At 44.9% G+C, this 23,317-nt stretch overlaps 1 protein-coding gene across 4 annotated transcripts; it reads right to left on the minus strand.

Moving 5' to 3' along the window:
* Window positions 1-260: 260 nt before the first annotated feature.
* Window positions 261-23,309, minus strand: NMNAT1 (nicotinamide nucleotide adenylyltransferase 1). Of its 4 annotated transcripts, none has more exons than XM_035019835.1 (6): window positions 23,221-23,309; window positions 22,200-22,321; window positions 6,277-6,447; window positions 4,986-5,169; window positions 1,169-1,311; window positions 261-826 (listed from the first exon to the last, which is right to left on the minus strand). In XM_035019835.1, the coding sequence occupies exons 3-6, from the start codon at window positions 6,389-6,391 to the stop codon at window positions 426-428; spliced, it is 843 nt and encodes a 280-aa protein (XP_034875726.1). In that variant the 5' UTR covers window positions 6,392-6,447; window positions 22,200-22,321; window positions 23,221-23,309; the 3' UTR covers window positions 261-425. The 4 variants fall into 4 exon arrangements, with proteins under 4 accessions (XP_034875726.1, XP_034875724.1, XP_034875725.1 ...); XM_035019833.1 differs by having other exon boundaries at window positions 23,116-23,249; XM_035019834.1 differs by having other exon boundaries at window positions 23,112-23,249.
* Between the last annotated feature and the right edge of the window lie 8 nt (window positions 23,310-23,317).

Here is a 23,317-nt window from a genome sequence, read left to right on the forward strand (position 1 = left end):
AGCCAAGAGTTGGATGCTTAACCAACTGAGCCACCCAGGCACCCCTAAAGTTAGCATTTTAAATGGACTCTTGTTTTTCCCACTTTGTTCCTCTTATGTGATAAAACCAAAATGTCCTTTTTGACTTCTTATTTGTAGTTAAACTGAATGTCTTCTGATTTTAGTGCCGTTAATCCCATTTTAAAGATTCAAGGATTTGTACATTCTTTAAAAAAGAAAAAAAAGAAAAAAGACCATATTGAAAACATTCATCTTAGCAATTTCCAATAAAATGATAAACCTGATTTTAATCTACTTCTGATTTTTACCAAACTTTTAAGAAGCTTTAGTTTATGAAACAGAATCACAATTTCTCTTCCCAGTTACTAACACCCAGACTGTTTCAAATTCCCAAACTGGAAATCCAAAATATCATTCTGTAGGATTTATGAGTTAGCGTCCGCAACTTTCCTCTGCAAAGGAGCCAGGATGACCCCGACATTCTTCTCCTCACTCTCATAGCTATACAGATCATGCTTTTCGATATATTCTTGGACAAGGTCTGGTACCAAGTAGCGAATGCTCTGGCCCCTTCTGAGGGCTCGCCGGATCTTTGTGGATGAGATGTCATTGGTGATCCATTCATTTACCAGGTGAATGTTGTTCCGGTGTTTCCACAGTGCATCAGATTCATAGATGAATTTCTGAGCATCATTTCCAGCCCGAGTAATACATATGAGCCCATAGTCTCCCACAATTTGGGTAATATCCTCACTCTTCCACAGATTGGGAACAGCAAAGGACTCCAATAAATCTGCCCCACACAGCAGCTTTACCTCTGGCACAACTGGGAAGAAGAAGAAAACACAGCTTCAGGGTCTGCTTTGCTAATAATCCCCTGCATCAAAATGAACACAACAATGTGTTTTTCTGGCTAGAGGGTTCATAGTTTTGATCAGAATCAGATTCTCAAAAGAGATCTAGGATACCACAAAAGTTAAGGACCACTGTAGGAGAAATAAGCTCAAGATGCCTTTTCCTTTCCTTCCCTCCCTCCCTTCATAAAACTAACAAGGGGTATTTTCCAGGCACTCACACATACTGAATATGAAATGAAAATACAAAGGGGCTTGTTCAGCTCTAGAATTTTATCTACTTTAGTTGGTAAGTCTTGATGAAACATACAGACCTTTTGGTTTTGGCTCTAGCAATTTCTTTTGACTAAAATCTTGTCTTTGTTCCACCCACTTCCTTTTCTGTCCAGGCCTTCCTGGTGTAGGTGAGTCCTGCTGGTGGTCACAGCTCCCAGCCTCCAGTTTCTCCTGATGGTGTCTATAAGACAACAAAGCAATAGCGCATTTCTCTTCTCACAACATTCAATTAAAATACTGTCTCTCGGGCGCCTGGGTGGCTCAGTTGGTTAAGCGACTGCCTTCAGCTCAGGTCATGATCCCAGGGTCCTGGGATCGAGTCCCGCATCGGGCTCCCTGCTCTGCGGGGAGCCTGCTTCTCCCTCTCCCACTCCCCCTGCTTGTGTTCCCTCTCTCGCTGTGTCTCTCTCTGTCAAATAAATAAATAAAATCTTTAAAAAAATAAAATAAAATAAAATAAAATACTGTCTCTCTGGAGATGCCCGAGAGCCTCTGACCAAAGTTAAGGCTGTGTGATATTAAAAACATTTAACCACAAGAACCCCTGATGCCTGACCAGTCAGCATGGATGCTGGCCAGTAGTGCTGGGGACTGGCTATCAGGAACAGAAAGCAAGGAGATCCTGGGAGCACAACAGATGGTGGCTATTACTGTTCGAAGCTTTATGTGTGTGTCATAATAACAAGAGTGAATATTAGTTATTTATTATGTGCTAAGCACTACACTAAGTCCTTTGCATGGATCATTTGATTAAATCTTTTCAATATCCCGTGCCATGAGTATTATTATTGTTATTATTATTCCCATAGTGGAGGGAAGTGAAGGCTTGGAGCTGTGACTCCAGCTCTTGGTAGACTCCTCGGGACACAGGAGGCATTCAATAACAATCTGATTGAGTGAATGTTTTGGTTATTATAAAGCAACTCTTTTATTCCCACTATCATATCAGAATTGTTCTCCCCATCGAGACAGGAGACTAATTTGCCCAAGGCCATTTTTTTTTAAGTAGGCCCCACACCAAACACGGAGCCCAATGTGGGGCTTGAACTCATGACTGTGAGATCAAGAGCTGAGCCGAGATCAAGAGTCAGATGCTCAACCGACTGAGCCACCCAGGCGCCCCTGCCCAAGGCCATTTAGCTTATAAGTAGCAGAGCTAGTATTTGAACCCCAGCAGTCTGGTTCCAGAGCCAATACTCTTGACCACTGAAGAGTGTGGCTTGACCTAGTAGAGGAGAGCCACAAGGCCAAGGCCAAGGTCGTAGAGGGGACAAGTGCCTGAGGCCTAAAAGGAAGGGACCACAGGCAGTACTCGAGTGTAGCTTTCTTCTTGATTGGCAGCAGGATGCCCACCACTTTACCACTGTGAAGTTACCCAGGAAACATGAGCTACAGTTGGGGGAGCCCAGTGTGGGTCCTCTGTGCCCCTAACTCCTTTCCCTTTTGAGCAGCTGAGTTAATACGGAATGGACAGTGCGACCGCTGTGGAGCCAGAGAGGGAAGGCTGGGCCAGGTGGGCATGCAGAAGCCTGCCGTCTGACGGGAGAACTGCTGGGCAACAAAGAGGGCAGACTCTTCCCTGCCGAGCCCGAAAAGTCACTCCTCTTCTTAAGTTGCTGTGCTGCATATGGTCTGCTGGCTCAGTATCCAATCCTGCCCTAAACACACTTCCCAGAGGTCCCTGCGGCATGTTCTCGATGTGACAGAGATTCTGCTGATGAGATTCACTCACGAGAGACTCGGAAGGAAGAAGGGAGGCAGAGGCCATCTTTCTGGGCTGTGGAGCCTGAGAAGCATCTCTTAGGGCATGAGCGTGGTGGCCGGACTCCATACTCCACTGTCCAGTCACCAACTTTAGGAGACTGAGACAGGTGAACAGCCGTATTTGTGGTGGCAGAGGCAGGAACAGCTTCCTGAACGCTGACTGCAGCTAAGGAGGTATGACCTTGGAACAGACCTGACTTTCCTGCTGCCACCCCTTGACACTTCCGCACGAGCACCTGAATCCCTTTCTGCTTTTGGGGCGCCTGGCTCAGTCAGTTGAGCGCCCAACTCCTGATTCTGGCTCAGGTTGTGATCTCAGGGTTGGGGGGATCGAGCCCCACAGCTGGCTCCACGCTCAGCATGGAGTCTGCCTGAGGGTTCTCTCTCTCCCTCTGCTCCTCCCCCAACTCATACTCTCTCTCTCTCAAATAAACAAATAAATAAAACCTTTAAACAAGCAAAAACAGGGTGCAAAAAACAAAAAGCGACTGCCTTCGGCTCAGGTCATGATCCTGGAGTCCCTGGATCGAGTCCCGCATCGGGCTCCCTGCTCAGCGGGGTGTCTGCTTCTCCCTCTGACCCTCCCCCCTCTCATGTGCTCTCTCTCTCTCTCTCATTCTCGCTCTCTCAAATAAATAAATAAATAAAACCTTAAAAAAAAAATAAAAAAGCAAAAACAAAAAACACTTCAGAGTGGTCTCTATTTCCTGTTGAAACCCTAACTGATATGTTTAGAACCAAAGGAATCAGAACTCTAAGAACAGACATTAGACATGAAGGTTTTTCAGAAAGTTCTCTGATACTCAAGATAATATTAAGTAATAATTAGATGTCACTCCCTCTAGTTTCTGAATCCTCACCCGGAACTGTTTCAAAGGTGACAGAACAGAGATCTGGGACAACCCCCATATGTGGTCACGGAAGCAGCATGTAAAATCAGGGCCGTCCATGACCAAGTACCACTGCTTCTCTTGCTTCAAATTACCTGCCTCTCGGGCGCCTGGGTGGCTCAGTTGGTTAAGCGACTGCCTTTGGCTCGGGTCATGATCCCAGCGTCCTGGGATCGAGTCCCACATTGGGCTCCCAGCTCAGTGGGGAGCCTGCTTCTCCCTCTGACCCTCTCCCCTCTCATGCTGTTTCTCTCTCGCTCGCTCTCTAATAAATAAATAAAATCTTTAAAAAAAAAAATTACCTGCCTCTCTCTTTTCTACTTAAAAGATTAATGACAAGGGCGCGCTCCCTGCTCCGCGGGAAGCCTGCTTCTCCCTCTCCCACTCCCCCTGCTTATGTTCCCTCTCTCACTGTGTCTCTGTCAAATAAATAATTAATTAATTAATTTTAAAAAAATCTTATTAAAAAAAGGGGGGCGCCTGGGTGGCTCAGTTGTTAAGCGTCTGCCTTCAGCCTAGGTCATGATCCCAGGGTCCTGGGATCAAGCCCCACATTGGGCTCCCTGCTCCGCGGGAAGCCTGCTTCTCCCTCTCCCACTCCCCCTGCTTATGTTCCCTCTCTCGCTATGTCTCTCTCTGTCAAATAAATAGATAAAAAATCTTAAAAAAAAAAATCTTATAAGATTAACAACAAGGGGCACCTGGGTGGCTCAGATGGTTACATGTCTGCCTTCGGCTCAGGTCATGATCCCAGGGTACTGGGATCGAGCCCCACATCGGGCTCCCTGCTCGGTGGGGAGCTTGCTTCTCCCTCTCCCTCTACTGTTCCCCCTGCTTGTGCTCTCTCGCTGTCAAATAATAAATAAAGTCTTTAAAAAAAAAAAAAGAAAAAATTAACGACAACATCTTACAACTGTGCCTTTCTTGTCTGGGGCAGGCTTCTCTATGTATTCTCTCTCGTAGAGATACAGTAACAAGCATGCAAACAGCTCAAAACATGATGAAAGGCATAAAGGCTAAGGAAGCCCCGTGCTCTGTAGCTGTGCTCTACACCCAAGAAATCACCGGACGTGGGAAGCCCTCCCGACCCGAGTCACAGTTCGCAAATCTGTATTTCACAGACACAGGCAGCACTGGAACATGGCAAAAAGCCCCTAACCCATTTCCGAAGAACTGACAAAGCTGATTTCACCATAAATACCTTAGCACCTTAACGGTCTCTACCCATTCCTTCTGAAGACTTTCCCAGGTGTCAACTTCCACCCATTCTGAATTCTTGGTGGCGAGTTCTGCCATGATAACTCGGTGGCGGGCAGAGATGAGTCCTTTCTTCTTATATGCATCGCCAACAGGAGAGATTATGCCTTTGATAACTCTGTATTTTCCTGGATAAAGAGTCAGATTTGATGTGAGGTGTAACAAGTTAGATTTTATGCACAGGAAATATTATCATCAATATGGTTTTATAACAGACCCCCCCTTTTCAAAACAGGGATTCAGGTTCATTCATACATTCATTTACAAACAAGGTGAAATAGAACATAAAATTCACCATTTTAAGTGCACGGTTCAGTGCATCAAGCACATTCACACTGTTGCGCCGTCCTCACCACCATCCGTCTCCCACCATCTGTCTCCAGAACTTTCTCATCTTCTCCAACTGAAACTCTGTCCCCATGAAACACTAACTCCCCAACCCCCTACACAGTGTAAGTTTTGATATTGCCAAATTGCCTTATAAAAAGCCTTCATCAATGTGTACGTCCACCTACAGTGTATGTAAGAACCCATTTCTGCCCAACCTCTGATACTTGACACTATCAAATTTAAACATTTTTGTCGATGTGATGGGCAAAATAGACCTCATTTTTTTATCTTAGTTCCCTGATTATTAGGATTATTAGTGAGTCTGAGCAACCATCCATCTATCTAGCAGCATATGCATGATCATTTATGTAACAAAACATATTGTGTAGGGGAGGTAATAGTTTTCCTCAACCCTCCTTGGGTCCCTGGCTGGGTCTGAAAATTAAACTGACAAAAACAGAAAAACAGAAGAAAAATGTAGAAACTTATTTAATAGAAGGTTTATGTGACGCGGGTGTCTTCATAAGGAAATGAAGACCCCAAGAAACAGTTAAACCTGAGTATTTTTATGCCAGGTTTAGTGAAGAGTGGACAGTCGTCGAGAAATATGATAGGGCAAAGAGTACAAGGTAAGTGTAGTAAACTCAGGGAAATGTGGCAAGGCCCATTAGTTTAGATTCTTCCAGGCATCCATCTGTCTTTAGCAATAAGGATGCTCCTTTCCTCCCAGTATACGGAGGGCACTTCTCACATCAAGATTTTATGAGCTGCTTCAGGGGAGAACGGTTCGGAGGAGGTCAGAGGGACCTTCCTGATTCTGCAATTTCTTCAAACTCCTTCAGCTTAAAATACCCAACAAGCCACAGTGCCATATTTTGGGGTAGTGTCCTGGCTACTGTTCCTACCTGTTTCATTCATGTAGTCCCTAGCCAGCTCAAATAGCCGGAGATGCATGTTGGTGATAGGATTAAAGGAACCACAAGCAAGGAGAACCACTTCGGTCTTCTCTGAATGTTCCATGCTAAGAATTTGAAGTTGTTGATCTGAATGGAAAACTCTGACACTTTGCTTGTGGTCTGCAAAGGACAAAGGCAACAAGTTCAGTTCTAGGTCTTTAGATGTCCTTTCACCTTCCAAGTGGATGGACAAAAGCCTGTGGCTTCAGTGACAAAGACAGCCCCATCCTCCACCCTTCCTTTTCAGGGTGCATTTGCAGCTCTTGCTGTACAGGGATGGGATCTCCTTCCCCCTCTTTGTGACTTGCTTTGGACAAAACAATGTAGCAGACGTGACAGTGTGCGGTTCTGAGCCAGGCCTTTGAGGCTTTGCACACTTCCACACTCTTCTGGAGTCCGGCCTCTGCCATGAAAACAAGCCAGGGCCAGCCTGCTGGAGGATGACAGACCGCCTGGGAGAGAGACTGTACTCCCACTGATGGACAGCCAACCACACCAGCTATGCGGCGGGGGCCATCCTGCACCAGCCAAACCACAGATGACACGCTCGGACACACAGGCAAGCCCCAGCGAGATCAGCTGAGCCGGGCTTATATCAACAAACCCACAAGCTGACCCTCGACTCATGAGCAAAAATTAACGTTTATTATTGTATGCTGCCGAGGTTTGCACTACTGTGGTCACAGTTAACTGATACAATGACATTATCAACTACCAAATAATAGGACTCCCCAACAACCTGCCCTTCCGAACAGTAGTCTGGGGACGTCTGGGTGGCTCAGTCAGTTAACTGTTAACAGTTAACAGTTAACAGACCTGCCTTCAGCTCAGGTCATGATCCCAGGGTCCTGGGATCGGGCCCCGCATTGGGCTCTCTGCTCTGTGGTGGGAAGCCTGCTTCTCCCTCTCCCACTCCCCCTGCTTGTGCTCTCTCTCTCACTGTGTCTCTCTCTGTCAAATAAATAAATAAAATCTTTAAAAATAATAATAAGAAGAATAAAATTAGGAATGCATTTCTTCATTGTTTCCTAGCATCCAACACTGCTGTTGAAAGTCTAACGCCATTCTGACTCTTGTTCCTTTTTTACATGACTTTTTTCTTTTTGGCTGATTTGTGGGATGTCCTCTTTATCCCCAGTGCTCTGAAATGGCTTAGTGTTGTATCTTCCTGGGGGTCTTTTTCATTCATTGTGCTGGGAGTCAGCTGAAGGGGTTCAGAATGTGCCACTTTGGCATGCAGATTACTTTGAGTGGAAGGCATCTGAGACCCTGCAGGCTCAAGAGAAACTTTTGTCCCTCCCTTAGTTACATAGAAGAATCTAAATTGGGGGTCTTTCCCAGAATAAGGGTTATTAGCAGAGATAAATTTTATCTGAGGGACCCACCTGTATGGCAGGGCAAACATCTAATTACCAAATATCTGCTCTTCTTGCTGCCCTGTGAGGTGCATTCCTTTCCTCTGAAATCCCAGACCTCCACTCTCTTCGCCTTAGTTCAGAATGACATAATATGCCTCATTTTGCCTGACTGTCTTTGGAATTTCCATGTCTATGTGGATTCCCCGTATGTACTCTATTAAATTTGATTTTCTCCTCTTTATCTCTCTCATGTCAATTTGATTCTTAGTCCCTAAGCTAGAAAGACCTTAGAGGACAAGAATTCTTGCTCCCTGACACAATGAACCTTTCCATCCTTCAAAGTCAAATCACTCAGTTCTATTTTTTTGATAAACATTGCCTATGAACCATCAAAAAACAGTTTTGTTATTATAAAGTTTTATTTTTTTAAAAGATTTTATTTATTTGACAGAGCGAGACACAGTGAGAGAGGGAACACAAGCAGGGGGAGTGGGAGAGGGAGAAGCAGGCTTCCCGCGGAGCAGGGAGCCTGATGCGAGGCTCGATCCCAGGACCTGGATTTGACTTTGAACTTTGGGGAATGACTTGCAGAGGTCAGAGTATTTTTATAATTAACGCAGAAATACAGTAAACAGCAATAAAAAAACAGTTGTATGACACTTTTTGACGTATAAAATGCTTTCACACACATGATCATTTAATCTTCATCACACAGGGGCGCATGGGTGGCTCAGTTAAGCCCTGCATCCTGCTCTGCAGGAGGCCTGCTTCTCCCTCTCCCACTCCCCCTGCTCTGTTCCCTCTCTCGCTGTGTCTCTTTCTGTCAAATAAATAAAATCTTTAAAAAAAATCTTCACCACGCAAACACACAAAAACTTGGCCAAAGTCATTTAGCTTGTTACAAAAAAAAAGCTATTGTTAGATATTTCATTTTTCCAGTTAATCTTCTATCATTGGACATGTAGGTTTTTCTAGCTTTTCAGTATTACAGACATCTCAGAGAAAAAAATGGGTTGAGAATGAGCTGGAAATTAAGGCTATACAACACCACGCTGTGCACTTCTTTTTAAGATTTTATTTATTTATTTGACAGAGAGAGACACAGTGAGAGAGAGAGAGAGGGAACACAAGCAGGGGGAGTGGGAAAGGGAGAAGCAGGCTTCCCGCGGAGCAGGGAGCCTGATGCAGGGCTCGATCCCAGGACCCTGGGATCATGACCTGAGCCGAAGGCAGATGCTTAACGACCGAGCCACCCAGGTGCCCCTCGCTGTGCACTTCTAAGACTTGCCAGTGCTCGGAAGATCTGTGTGTCAGGACCATTTATTTGTAGCCCAATAGTGTTCAGATCCAACTGCTAGGGTGACCACCTCACTTCTGCTCAGATTCTATGCTCATTGGACAAAGCTAGGGAGTGAAAGAACCAGGGTTAGCATCTCAGTTTCCTGAATCCTAGGCTCTCTCGTCAAGAAGAAAAATGGGAGATACACGGAGCTGTGCAGAATAGAAATGAGCCCTCCTAGCTGAGGAGCTGAGGAATGTGACTGTTAACCCCTTAGGTAATGAGGACCTCTGAAGCTTTCTGAGCAATGGAGTGACAACAGAGTTCTATAAAAACAATGTTTTAGAAAAATAAGACATGGGTACTTAAAACCTTTATTTGGTTTTACCAACTTAACCAAATCACTTAATTATGTCTCCAGTCTCCTCATCTGTAAAATAGAGACAATGACAACCAATTCAGTTACTTTGAGGATTAATTCTGATTAATGGCAAAGTGCTTAGCATATTGCCTAGCACAGTGTAAAAATAAATGCTAGCTGTTATTTGTGAGGAAAGTGACAATACTGATGATGGTAATGCTAGGGGATTAACTGGAAGGGGCAAAACAAGACAGGAAGTCCAGTTACAAAGTCATGAGTGCCTCAATTTAAGTAGTCAGTGAGAATGGAAATAAGAAACATTTATTCAACAAACATTTGAGGGGCGCCTGGGTGGCTCAGTCGTTAAGCGTCTGCCTTCGGCTCAGGTCATGATCCCAGGGTCCTGGATCAAGCCCCACATCGGGCTCCCTGCTTGGCGGGAAGCCTGCTTCTCCCTCTCCTGCTCCCCTGCTTGTGTTCCCTCTCTCGCTGTGTCTCTCTCTGTCAAATAAATAAATAAAATCTTTAAAAATAAATAAATAAACAAACAAACAAACATCTGAGGTTTTCCCCAACAAAGCATAGTGGTAGGGATCAGAGGGATGCTAATTGTTGCTAAGAAATAAAGGACAGAAGGGTCAGTAATGCTCCACATGGAAATAAAACAAAGCAAAACAAAAAGAGTTAATTCCTAAGAATGATTTAAATGTCCTACCTTTCAATTATCAGCCTAAGGATGATACTGGGGTTCACTTGAGGCTCATTCCCACTCCTCCCATCCCTATCCCCCAATTCCTATAGGAAGTGCCTGTGGTATTATGGGGTGGTGGTGAATACAACATCCCCAAGGGTACTCTAGGCCCACATGGAAACCAGGGTAACCGGCCAGCAGCAGAGCAGCTCCAGCCCCGCCCACCTCAAGCTTCAGGCACCGCTCCCCCCGCCCCCACCCCCGCCCGGAGACTGTGCTGTGAGCCGCAAGAACAATAAAGCTAAGAACAGGAGGTATGGGTCCCCAAGGGAGCTGCCTGCCGTTCAGGGAAGGACAGAACAAAGAGCTTGGAGCCCTTCCCCAACCTTGGGGATGCACTCAGGTTTCCAGGTCCTCCCCAGGGGAAAGGCTGGGAAAGGGGCTGGGGGAAGCTGATCTCTCAGCTAAAGGAAGTTTTCTCCCTTGTCACATTCAACCCATCTCAAATATCCAGCTTGGTTTTATTAATTCCCCGTGAACACAGCCAACTTGAGCTAGGACCTCCAAAACCACAGAAGAATTAAGTTACAGTGAGCGTCCATCATAGCCCAGGGTGGCTTTAGAAGAACAAGGATCTGTCCCTCTCCAAGGAAAAGTACTTCCTCTGGATCACTGCAGGGTACCAGAGTACTTGCACTGGGAAGCGGGACAAGCTGAGGACAAATGGGGGGAGAAGTAGTTTGGGAGCTCTAACAGGGCTGCTCTGGATCCTCCGTGCCCTGCTGCAGGTGCTCAAGGACCAGCGTCCCCATGATTCACTTCTGTCTGGCCCACACAGCGTATCACCTGCACGGCTGGCTGCCGAGATCACGCCGGCCCAGGCTGTAAGTGTCCCTCCCTGGCTCTCGATGACAAAAAGCCCATTTCTTCCTGAGACAGTCTCAACGTTTAACTAAAATTTATTTTCAATTTTTAAATCATTTTATAAAAAACAGGTGTACTTGACATAACTACTGACTCTTAAGTTTTAAAACCTGATATGTAAACATTAATGAAATATTTTGTAAACATTAAGCCAGTTTTTTAAATGTTAACATTTAAAAAAATAGTTAACTGTCTTTTCTTGTCACATTTCAGAAATGCTCAATATGATTAAATCTATGTTGGCTGACTGTTAAAATAATATGATTGACTTGACAACTGATCAGAATTTATACCCCTAAAAAGATGCTATTCCTTCCAAAATAGTCACATTAAGCCTATAACTATATCCTAGTTGTAACAATGTGCAATTACCAGTCTGGGGGTCTTTTAAAATTGTCTGGTTTTTTTTTTAGTACTTTCAATGGGGATAAATCTTTTTTTTTTTTTTTTTAAGATTTTTAAAATTTATTTGACAGAGAAAGACACAGCGAGAGAGGGAACACAAGCAGGGGGAGTGGGAGAGGGAGAAGCAGGCTTCCCGTGGAGCAGGGAGCCCGATGCGGGGCTCGATCCCAGGACCCTGGGATCATGACCTGAGCTGAAGGCAGACGCCCAACGACTGAGCCACCCAGGCACCCCCATCAATGGGGATAAATCTTTGTCTTTGGAGGGTAGATTTGATTTCTACAAATACCCTAAACTCTTTCATTGTTAAACCTGATTAATAAAATAATTAAGGTAAATAATACAGCTTATGGTGAAGAGATTAGTTATTGCAGAAGATTTTCTTATATGCATGGAAACTATGTGCACATAATCTCAAAAGAATTTCAAAAATGAGCAGAAACAGCAGACTTCATTTGGTTGTGTAAGTTGTGGTACTCTGTTTATTCGTTACACTCAGTGTGAACCATCCGGCCAGAACAGAGCTAGTGCAGCACAGAGGCATGGTTAAGACTCTCAGACCTGGTTCAAAATTCTAGCTCTATCACTACTCAGTGTTTGTCCTTGGACAGGACACTTCATCATTCTGAGTCTCGGTTTCCTCAATAAAATGGGGAACCACAGTCCCTACCTCATAGGATTTTGTGCATATTTTTTTAAAGATCTTATTTATTCATTTATTTGAAAGAGAGAGAGAGACTGAGCTGGGGGGAGGGGGGAGGCAGAGAGGGAGAGGGAAAGAATCTCAAGCAGACTCCCTGCTGAGCGTGGAGCCTGACATGGGGCTCAATCTCACAGCCCTGAGATCACGACCAGAGCTGAAACCAAGAGTTGGACGCCCAACCAACTGAGCCACCCAGGCACTCCAGATTTTATGCATATTAAATGAGAAAGTGAATAAAAAATGTTTGACACATTTGTTTACTAATGATGAATATTAACTTTTACTATTACCTGTGGGTTGTCTTACAGCATTAAATTATAGTCATGGTAAAGGAACAAAAGTTCTAAAGATTCCTTAGAGACCAGTATCAACAGCGCCTGCTACATAGTAGGAGCTCAATAAATGGTAGCCATTATTCTTAGTGAAGCATTATTAGACATAATTTTGCTCTAATGGGATGATCTCAAGTCATCCTTGTTGTGTTTAAAACTTTATCTCCATGGTTTAACGTAACGTTGTTATGAAACAGAACCTAAATTTGGTTTCTTTTTTTAAGATTTTATTTATTTATTTGAGAGAGTGATAGAGAGCATAAGCAGGGGGAGAGGCAGAGGGAGAAGCAGGCTCCCCACTGAGCAGGGAGCCCGACGCAGGGCTCGATCCCAGGACTCTGGGATCATGACCTGAGCTGAAGGCAGACGCTTAATGACTGAGTCACCCAGGCGCCCCATAAATTTAGTTTCTTGAAGCCATTTTATCACTAAAGAAGTAACGTAAAATGTAACTCGCTGTGTCCCATGCAGGCAAGTGACAGTGTTCTTGTTTGGGATCACCGCTCTGGTCCTCCAGTTGTATGTTCTGCTAAGGTAAGTTCTTTCACCACCAACCCCCTTACCTGGCAGCCCAGCATGCAGGTCTTACCTCTGGAGATGGTTGGGGTATGCTCTGAGATTCCTGTTACGTGTTTAACTGCAGCCTGCCTCATTGCTTCTGCCCCTATTATCAATGGTAGTTACCTGCTTTACCTCTTTGGAAAGTCAAAAATCTCAGTACCAAAAGAATAGCTGGGAATAGGGCAGACTGAGTTTAACTTAACACAATTTCTTCTGGTACAAGAAGCCATTAAATGGGAGACGAGGGCACCAACATTTCAATGTATGGATTCCCTAGAGACCAGTCCTGACAGCCTCACATGAGCTAATGTATGCAGGGCTGAGGGTGACACAGACATATGTGACCAGATTGGGACTTGATATATTATTTTAGATTCTATGGAGGACATTAGTCTTGGCAGAAAAAGTCAGCTAGTAACTGGACAAATGAAGCAAATGCCATTTGATACATCAAAATAAAAAAACTGTAGCTCTAAAAATGTGGAAATTCTAAAACAATCTGAAAACCGAGAATCTACTTAAGTGACAAGAAAAGGAACTGTGATACTCACTGTAATTAGCCTAGTTTAAACTTGCCAACGTCTGTCATAGGAGTTTTGTGTGCAGTAAGGCCTATTTCCTTACTCCAGAAGGCCAGAATTTCCACAAGATATTTTCTCACCAAAATATCTGGTTAACATGAATTAGAAAGATGATAAACATTATTTGTCCACCAATTGTAAATGTTAACAACTCTTACACTACTTGTGGGCTGTTTTCACACTATTAATTTGCAGTCACTGTAAAGGAACGAAGGTTCTTTTTTTTTTTTTAAAGATTTTATTTATTCATTTGGGAGAGAGAAAGCACACACAGGGGGAGAAGCAGAGGGAGAGGGAGAAGCAGACTCCCCACCGAGCTGGGAGCCCGACGTAGGGCTCGATCCCAGGACCCTGAGATCATGACCTGAGCTGAAGGCAGATGCTTAACCCTCTGAGCCACTCAGGCGCCCCAGGAACGAAGGTTCTTTTTTTTTTTTTTTTTAAGATTTTTATTTATTTTTTGACAGAGAGAGAGAGAGACAGCGAGAGAGGGAACCCAAGCAGGGGCCATGGGAGAGGGAGAAGCAGGCTTCCCACCGAGCAGGGAGCCCGATGTGTGGCTCGATCCCAGGACCCTGGGATCATGACCTGAGCCGAAGGCAGACGCTAAACGGCTGAGCCACCCAGGCGCCCCAGGAACGAAGGTTCTTAAATGAGTTGCCTGCAGCCAAATGAACCTCGGGCCAGAATTAGAATTAGAATTCAATGGTTAGTGCCTTCTGGTATCGTGCTTATAGGGTGAATTTCTTCTAATAATTGATAAATTAATGACCTGTGTATTGATTTTAGGCCCAGATCTTCTCGATACTGCAGGCAACCTCTCCTTACCAACTTGGTTGGCAGTATCATCTTTACTTTCTTCACAACTGGTAAGTGTGCATTTATCAAGCACTTATTAAGTACCTATTATTTGCCAGATATTGCCCAAACAAAAATGGGTAAGACTTATTAAGTGCCTATTATTTGCCAGACATTACCCAAACAAAAAAGCTCCTTGGGAGCTCAGACTGAAACTTCAGAAAAAATTCACATTTAAAATTCAGGTGAAGGAAATTTTTTATAAGTTCCTTAGTAACTGTTTTGGTTGTCCTCAAATTTGGGTCCATACAATATGCTGTGTTGGTGTTATAAAATTCTTTAGTTATAATATAAAAAAATATCAAATTCATTCATTCATTTAATAAATGGTTACTGGACAGGAGATAATACCGTGTAGAAAACCAGGGACCTTGACAATTTGAAATAAAGAAGTGACAGAGACGTGTTGGACTCTGAAATGTAAAGTTTTAGGATTATCTTAATACATTTTGATTACATTTTCCTATGTGTGTGCTTATAAGAGCAATGTGTGATTTAAATAAAAACTATGTCTAAGATTTAAAAAAAATTTTTTTGAAGAGTTTATTTATTCATTATTCATTTGAGAGTGAGCGAGCGAGCACAAGCAGAGGGAAGAGGCAGAGGAAGAGAGAGAAGCAGACTCCCCACTGAGTAGGGGGCCCGATGAGGTGCTTGATTCCAAGACCTTGACATCATAACCTGAGCTGAAGGCAGACGCTTAACTATCTGAGCCACCCAGGTGCCCCATCTAAGATTTTTTTTTTTAAGATTTATTTATTTATTTTGGAGATAGTGTGCCCAGGGGTGGAGGTGGAGGAGCAAAGGGAGAGGGAGAAAAGCAGACACAGGGCTCAATCTCATGAGCCTCAGATCATGACCTGAGCCAAAATCAAGAATTGGACGCTTAAGCAACTGAGCCACCGTGGAGCCCCTAAATTTTTTTTTTTAAGATTTTATTTTTTTAAGTAATCTCTACACCGAACGTGGGGCTTGAACTCACAACCCTAAGAACAAGAATCGCATGCTCCACTAACTGAGCTAGCCAGGCACCCCTAAAATTTTTTTAATGAAAAAATAGTCACTGGGGCGCCTGGGTGGCTCAGTCGTTAAGCATCTACCTTCTGCTCAGGTCATGATCTCTGGGTCCTGGGATCGAGTCCCGCATCGGGCCTCCTGTTCAGCAGGGAGTCTGCTTCTCTCTCTCTCTCCCTCTGACCCTTCCCACTGCTTGTTCTCTCCCTCTCTCTCAAATAAATAAATAAAATCTTTTTTTTTTTTTTTAAAGATTTCATTTATTTATTTGACAGAGAGAGACACAGCGAGAGAGGGAACACAAGCAGGAGGAGTGCGAGAGGGAGAAGCAGGCTTCCCGCCGAGCAGGGAGCCTGATGCGGGGCTTGATCCCAGGACCCTGCGATCATGACCTGAGCTGAAGGCAGACGCCTAACCGACTGAGCCACCCAGGGGCCCCAAATAAATAAAATCTTAAAAGAAAAAGAATTGTTGAATGCCTTAGGCACTGTTCTAGAGTCTGCTGCTGAATCCCAGCTCCACAAGAGGCAACATATGTGATGGTGAAAGTACTGGCTTTAGAGACAGAGGGAGGCCAGCGGAAACACTGACTCTGCAACAACCGGAGCTACCTAACCTCTCTGAGCTTCCTGCTCCTCATTTATGAAATGGAGATAAGGGGCGCCTGGATGGCTCAGTCGATTAAGCATCTGACTCTTGATTTCGGCTCAGGTCATGATCTCAGCATCGTGAGATTGAGCCCTGTGTGAGGCTCCATGCTCAGCAGGGAGTCTGCTTGGGATTCTCTCTCCCGCTGCCCCTATCCTCCCCCGCATGCTCTCTCTCTCTCTCTCTAAAGTAAATAAATAAATCTTTTAAAAAAATCAAATATAAAGTGGAGATAAAAAAACTGGCTTCAGTTTTGCTAAGGTTTAAATGAGATAATAGAATTGTGAAAAAAGCAGTCAGAGTTCTTATCACCAGCAATGCCAATAATAAGAACACAGCCCACGTCAAAGGAAAACCTCAGCTTGGCTAGGTTTTGAGCATCTGTGTCCCACGGGAGGGAAGCGAGGAAACATCCTCTATTTAGGTTTGCATTCAAGAATGTTCTTCCAAGGGCGCCTGGGTGGCTCAGTTGGTTAAGCGACTGCCTTCAGCTCAGGTCATGATTCCAGGGTCCTGGGATCGAGTCCCACATTGGGCTCCCTGCTCAGCAGGAAGCCTGCTTCTCCCTCTCCCACTCCCCCTGCTTGTGTTCCCTCTCTCGCTGTCTCTCTCCCTCTGTCTGTCAAATAAATAAATAAAATCTTTAAAAAATAAAATAAAATGTAGTGGGAAATTTTAGAGTAAAAATAACCAAAATCTCCTCCATATGGGTGACAACAATCTTCTGCATCATGACAGTCAAGGTTGTCTAGAGAAAATAACTAATTGATCCACATAATGTTCATCTTCTTGCTTTTCCTGTGTGTATTCACAGATTCTGAGGTATTTTAAGTAGGAGCTAGTTAATCACAGATGCTCTCAACGTTTTTAGAAAGTGAAGACAACTCTATTTCTTGAGGAAAAGAACTATCTATGGCAGGAGGATCAAATTCAATATAAACATCTCCCAACACATCTATGACAGGCACAGGCCTTCACAAGTGGAAATGACTGTTCTCCACCTCCTTCTCTATTCAGGGGACACCTGCCGGAGGAAAAGTTACCTAACAAACACTATCCATCTAGCACGTTGACATTTCTGAGGGCTTTCCATATCTCAGACATAGTGCTCAAACTTATGAATTAGAAACCTGATTGGGGGGTGGGGGGAGCGCCTGGGTGGCTCAGTCAGTTAAGCGTCTGCCTTGGGCTTAGGTCATGATCCCAAGGTCCTGGGATCAAGCCCCACATCAGGCTCCTTGCTGAGCGAGGAGCCTGTTTCTCCCTCTCCCTCTGCCCCTTCCCACCACTTCTGGTCTCTCTGGCTTGCTCTCTCTCTCTCTCTCTCTACCTCAAATAAATAAATAAAAGCTTAAAAAAAAAAAAAAGAAAGAAAGAAAGGAACCTGATGGGGGCGGCTGGCTGGCTCAGTAGAGCATGTAACTCTCAATTTCTGGGTTATGAATTCAAGCCCCACCTTAGGGTTAGAGAGAACTTTAAAAAATAAAATTAAGGGGGCACCTCGGTGGCTCAGTCGTTAAGCGTCTGCCTTCGGCTCAGGTCATGATCCCGGGGTCTTGGGATCGAGTCCCACATCGGGCTCCCTGCTCTGCGGGAGGCCTGCTTCTCCCTCTCCCACTCCCCCTGCTTGTGTTCCCTCTCTCGCTATCTCTCTGTCAAATAAATAAATAAAATCTTTAAAAAATAAAAATAAAAAATAAAATTAAGGAGCACCTGGGTGGCTCAGTTGCTTAAGCAATGAACTCTTGGTTTTGGCTCAGGTGATGATCTCAGGGTCATAAGATTGAGCCCCGCGTTGGGCTCCACGCTCAGCAGAGTCGGCTTAGATTTCTCTCTCCCTCTCTCTCTGCCCCTCCCTGCTGCATGCACCCTCTCTCAAACAAATAAATAAATCTTTTAAAATAAATAAATAAATTGGGGCACCTGGGTGGCCCAGTCACTAAGCATCTGCCTTCAGCTCAGGTCATGATCCCAGGGTCCTGGGATCGAGCCCCACATTGGGCTCCCCGGTCCGCGGGAAGCCTGCTTCTCCCCCTCTCACTCTCCCTGCTTTTGTGTTCCCTCTCTCGCTGTGTCTCTCTCTGCCAAATAAACAAAATCTTTAAAAAAAAAAAATTAAATAATTAATTATTTAATTAATTAAATTAAAAAAAAAAATCAAATTCTCAGCACCTGGCTGGCTCAGTTGGTAGAACAAGAGACCCTTGATCCCCGGGTTGTGAATTCAAGCCCCACAATGGACAGAGCTTACACTAAAAAATAAATTAAATAAATAAATAAATAGCATATATACCCCAGAAAGAAACAAAATATGTATGCTAACTAGCTGGAATTTAAATAAAAACTTGGAGGGGCCCCTGGGTGGCTCAGTCAGTTAAGCAACCAACTCTTGATTTTGGTTCAGGTAATGATCTTGGGGTCCTGGGATTGAGCCCCTTGCTGGGTCTGAGGGGAGTCTGCTTGTCCATCTGCCCCTCCCCCTGCCTATGCTCTCTCTCTCTCTCTCAAATAAATAAATAAAATCTTAAAAAAAAAAGTTAACATGGAACTACTAGAATACTGTTTTCAGGGTCTTTCCACCCTCAAATGTGATGTTAGGGAGACTGGATTCTATCCTGTAAGGAATGGGGATGTATTCACGGGTTTCAACAGGAAGTAATGTACCGGTGAACTTTAGAAATAGTTCTCATGTATTCATCATAGTTTAGCAAATATTTCTGAACAAACACTTTGCTGTAGATGCTGGGAATAAAGCAGTAAATGAAACTGTCAAAATTCCCGATCCACACTGGAGCTTACATGCCAGTGTTGGGAGACAAACAATAATCAAAATAAATACACATATACTCTGTATATTAAATAATGGGGCTGCGAGAAAAACAAAGCAGGGCAAGAGGTTAAGGAGAGGTGGGATTCTAAGTAGGGTGTTCAGCAAAGGCCCCAACGAGTGACATCTGAGCAAAGAATTAAAAGAGGCAAGAGTAAGCCATGCAGATTTCTGAAGGAAGAATGTCATAAGCAAAGGTAACCACGAAAAATCAGAAGTATGCCAGTCATGCTCCAGGAACAGAGAAACCAGAATGGCTGAGTCAGAGTTCACAGACAGAAGGTGGGGCAGATGTAGTCAAAGAGGTGAAAGGGAGCCACTGTGGGGTTTTGAGCAGAGAAATGACATGATCCAACAGATTTTTAAAGAATCTTTCTGGCTGTTGAAGTTGAGAACAGAACGTAGAGAGAAATAAGGGTGGAAGCAGGGAGACCAGACAGAAAGCTACTCCAGTCAGCCAGGTGAGAGCTGATGCTGACTTGGACCAGGGTGGCAGCAGAAGTGGTGACAAGGCAGCAGAGTCTGGAAATAGTATAAATGGAGAGCCAATGTGGTTGCTGAGGACAGGAATGTGGGCTGTGAGAGAAAGAGGAGTCAAGGACGACTCCAAAAACGTCTGGCCTAAGCAACTGAAAGAGTAAGAGTCACCTTTGATTGAGAACAAAAAGATGGCCAGGGAGGAGGTTTAGGGGAGAAGATCTGTAGTTCAGTTTATACAGAAGTTACATTTGGGAGGTCTACTAGCTATCCAAGTGTGGTCATGGTAAGTAGGCAAATGGAGAACAGAGCCAAGTTCAGGGGGGGGAGTACAGACTAGAGAGATTTACTAGCGATTTGGGGTCATCTGCATATAGATGGTATTTAAAGTCACAAGACAGGATGACATTACCTAGACAGGGAGTGAAGACAGAACGGACAAGTATGGGCATCGCCTGGGGCTGGTTAGAAATGCAGAACCACAGGCCCTGAGGCCTGCTGAATCAAAATCTATGTCTTAACAAGATCCCCAGGTGATCTGTATGATTCTTTAAAGTTCGCAAAGCACTGCTTTGGCGCACTCCATTGGTTCAGGTGAGAGATAATGAAGGGCAGTAACAGGAGGGATGATGTCAAGTGTTCACAAGTGGCTGAATGGAGGAGAGAAGGAAATGCAGGGAGAAGGAGGAGATTCCTGACTCAAGTGACTGGGTAGATGGTGTGCCACTAGTCGACAAAGAATATTAGAGGAGGTGTGGGGGGAAGGCATACAGAGGCTACTGTTTTATAGGTATTGAATTTGAGACACACACCGGACATCCAAGTAGAGATCTCGCAGGCAGACAGACGTAGAGAGAGAGATTAGAACCCAGAGATATTAAACACTATCTTCAGTGAGATATCATACTTAAGAGAAGGTTGTTTATTTAATTTTTTTTTAAGAATAAGACTATTGCGGGGTGCCTGGGTGGCTCAGTCGGTTAAGCGACTGCCTTCGGCTCAGGTCATGATCCTGGAGTCCCGGGATCGAGTCCCGCATCGGGCTCCCTGCTCAGCAGGGAGTCTGCTTCTCCCTCTGACCTTCCCCCCTCTCATGCTCTCTCTATCTCATTCTCTCTCAAATGAATAAATTAAAAAAAAAAAAAAGAATAAGACTATTGCTAGGTTGGGGAAGTCACAGAAGCTTCAAGAAAGTGAATAATTGATGGAGGAAGGTCCTTAAGGAGACTACAGAGAAAGGATTTTAGGTACAATGTAAAAGGATAGCTTAAAAATAATGGGGAGAAGTGCGCCTGGCTGGCTCAGTCAGTGGAACATGCAACTCTTGACCTCAGGGTCATGAGTTCAAGCCCCAGGTTTGGGTATAGAGTTTACTTAAACAAACAAAAAAAAACCAGGGACATCTCTGTGACTCAGTCAGTTAAGTGTCTGCATTCGGCTTAGATCATGACCCCAGGGTCCTGGGATCAAGCCCCACATCGGGATTCCTGCTCGGTGGCGGGAAGCCTGCTTCTCCCTCTCCCACTCCCCCTGCTTATGTTCCCTCTCTCGCTGTCTCTCTCTCTCTGTGTCAAATTAAAAAAAAAAAAAAAAAAAATCTTAAAAAAAAAAAAAGACTTACAATGGTACAAGCTATCTACTGGTAGATATTTAAGAGATCCACATGTTCAGAGAGCCTTTGGCTCATGTACTTCTTGTTAGCCACTCAAGCTTCATCTGCCCCAGCATTTTCCCTACCTAGTTGGAGCAACCTGCACTCTCTGGGCTCCCATCCCAAGTCCAAGTCAAAATGTCCTAAAATCCTCCAGCTGCCAAACAGTACTTATCCCAGTTTCCCAGTTATGACTCCCAGCTCTGAGGTTATTTCCCCCATGCTCTCTCCAGTGACTACCTACCTAACATGTTATTCCTATCTTCCCAGTTTCTTCTCTTCCCTCACCAACCCCTCCAAAGCCTTGATTCTGTTTTCGTTTGAGAACTGGAACCCAAACCAATTTCTCTTACTTATGCACTAGGAATACTTTTTCATTATCCGTTAAATGAAGACAAGAACCCAAGGAACAGGGGCACCTGGGTGGCTCAGCCATTAAGCGTCTGCCTTCGGCTCAGGTCATGGTCCCAGGGTCCTGGGATCGAGACCCGCATCGGGCTCCCTGCTCCGCGGGAAGCCTGCTTCTCTCTCTCTCCCACTCCCCCTGCTTGTGTTCCCTCTCTCACTGTGTCTCTCTCTGTCAAATAAAGAAATAAAATCTTAAAAAAAAAAAGAACCCAAGGAACACCCTCAGTATAGAAGTGCTAAATCATATCAAGTCACTGAGAAAGAAGAGCAGGCAAACAGAATGCATGGATCGGGTGAGGCCTGCCCTCCACAGCTCCTATGATTGCACACACTAAAACCAACACAAATGCCTGAATAGAACACCATATTAGCATCCTCAAAATTAAGGGAAGTAGGGGCGCCTGGGTGGCTCAGATGGTTGGGCGTCTGCCTTCAGCTCAGGTCATGACCCCAGGGGCCTGCCCAGAGGAGGGCTCCCCGCTCAGGGGGGAGTCTGCTTCTCCCTCTCCTTCTGCCATTGCCCCTGCTTGTGCTCTCTGGCTCTAACTCTCTGTCAAATAAATCAATAAAATCTTAAAAAAAAAAAAAATTAGGGGAAGTACACTGTGAGCAAATGTGTATTTCGCAAGTTCTTCCAATGGTGAAACAAAGAAGTATATTTTTCAGTTTTGTTTTGTTTGGCACTGACCCTATTTGTCCCTGGGAGTTCCGCATTTCTCAAAGCCTTGACCCGTCCACACGCATTCACGTATCAAAATTTAGAGATGATTACGTTAACAGAGCTGTCCACTTACTTTCACAAAGGAAATTCCGTGAACACGAAGCCTTTTGCAAGGGAGGTTACTGGAACCATTCCAACTGTGTCAAGTTTCTCTAAGTTGGGCTGCCACAGCGGTTTCACACCCAAACTGTAACTCTGAAAAACAACGTATGGTAATAAGTACGAAATCCTACAATTCGAACTGGCAGAAGTAATTCTCTCTGCTAGATTCCTATGGTAACTTTAGTTGGAAGTCTGTTTGGGGTGGCTGGAATAGAATTAGCCTGAAAGGCAACATCTCTGAAACAATTTTGCCGTCAACCCTCATGTTGTCTTGGGAACTACGGACTCAAGGAGCGGGGATGGCAACAGCTGGTAAAAGGGTTTCCGCCCACGATCTCAGTAACTTTAAAAGTGCTGCCCAACAGCTGGTAGTGACCTCAAGGGGCCGTGAGCGTCAAACCGCTGCCTGGGGGGCGGGTCTCGTCTTTATGGATTTGGAAAGACAGATTTCCGAGGAAAGAGAAGCCCTTCGGAACGGAAAACTTCCTCCTCCGCCCCCCCCACCTCCGCCAAGCTCAAGAAGCCTCTACAAAGGGATTTTTTTTTCCCCCAAGGTGAATCACCTGTTCAGAGGGCCAGAGGAAAAATTATCGAGGCTTTTGGTTCCACAGAAAGATGGAAAGAGGGCACCTGGGTGGCTCAGAGGGTTAAGCGTCTGCCTTCGGCTCAGGTCATGATCCCAGGGTCCTCGGATCGAGTCCCGCATCGGGCTCCCTGCTCAGCGGGGAGCCTGCTTCTCCCTCTGCCTCTCTCTCTCTCTGTCTCTTATGAGTAAATAAATAAATACAATCTTTAAAAAAAAAAAAAGAAAGATGGAAAGAATGAAGGGGCAAGACTCCTTGACCCAAACTGGAATATGACCTTGCCTCGGGGACCGTTATACCTGCCTCTCAAAGATTCCACCATCTTGGACTCCCCCATGCTTGCGACAGAGTCCTGCGCTGACTCCCCTAGAGACTGGTTTTTCAGGGGGCTCGGGCTACAGGGCTTACCACGTTCTCAGGGCCGACCCGCCCGAGCCCTCCCGGAGACGACCCGCAGCCCGGGCGCCAGACGGGGAACACCCCTGGCTACATTCTCATTGGCTCC

The sequence above is a fragment of the Mirounga leonina genome, unplaced genomic scaffold (genome assembly GCF_011800145.1).
Source record: "Mirounga leonina isolate KUSES-001 unplaced genomic scaffold, KU_Mleo_1.0 Mir_173, whole genome shotgun sequence".
Classification (NCBI taxonomy): Eukaryota; Metazoa; Chordata; class Mammalia; order Carnivora; family Phocidae; genus Mirounga; species Mirounga leonina.

Coding starts and splice junctions, on each gene's coding strand:
- NMNAT1 (XM_035019835.1), bottom strand. CDS start 6,391: ATGGAACATTCAGAGAAGACCGAAGTGGTTCTCCTTGCTTGTGGTTCC. Junction 5,170..6,276: donor GGACTACATGAATGAAACAG/GTAGGAACAGTA, acceptor CTCTTTATCCAG/GAAAATACAGAGTTATCAAA. Junction 1,312..4,985: donor GAGACCGTTAAGGTGCTAAG/GTATTTATGGTG, acceptor GTTGTCTTATAG/ACACCATCAGGAGAAACTGG.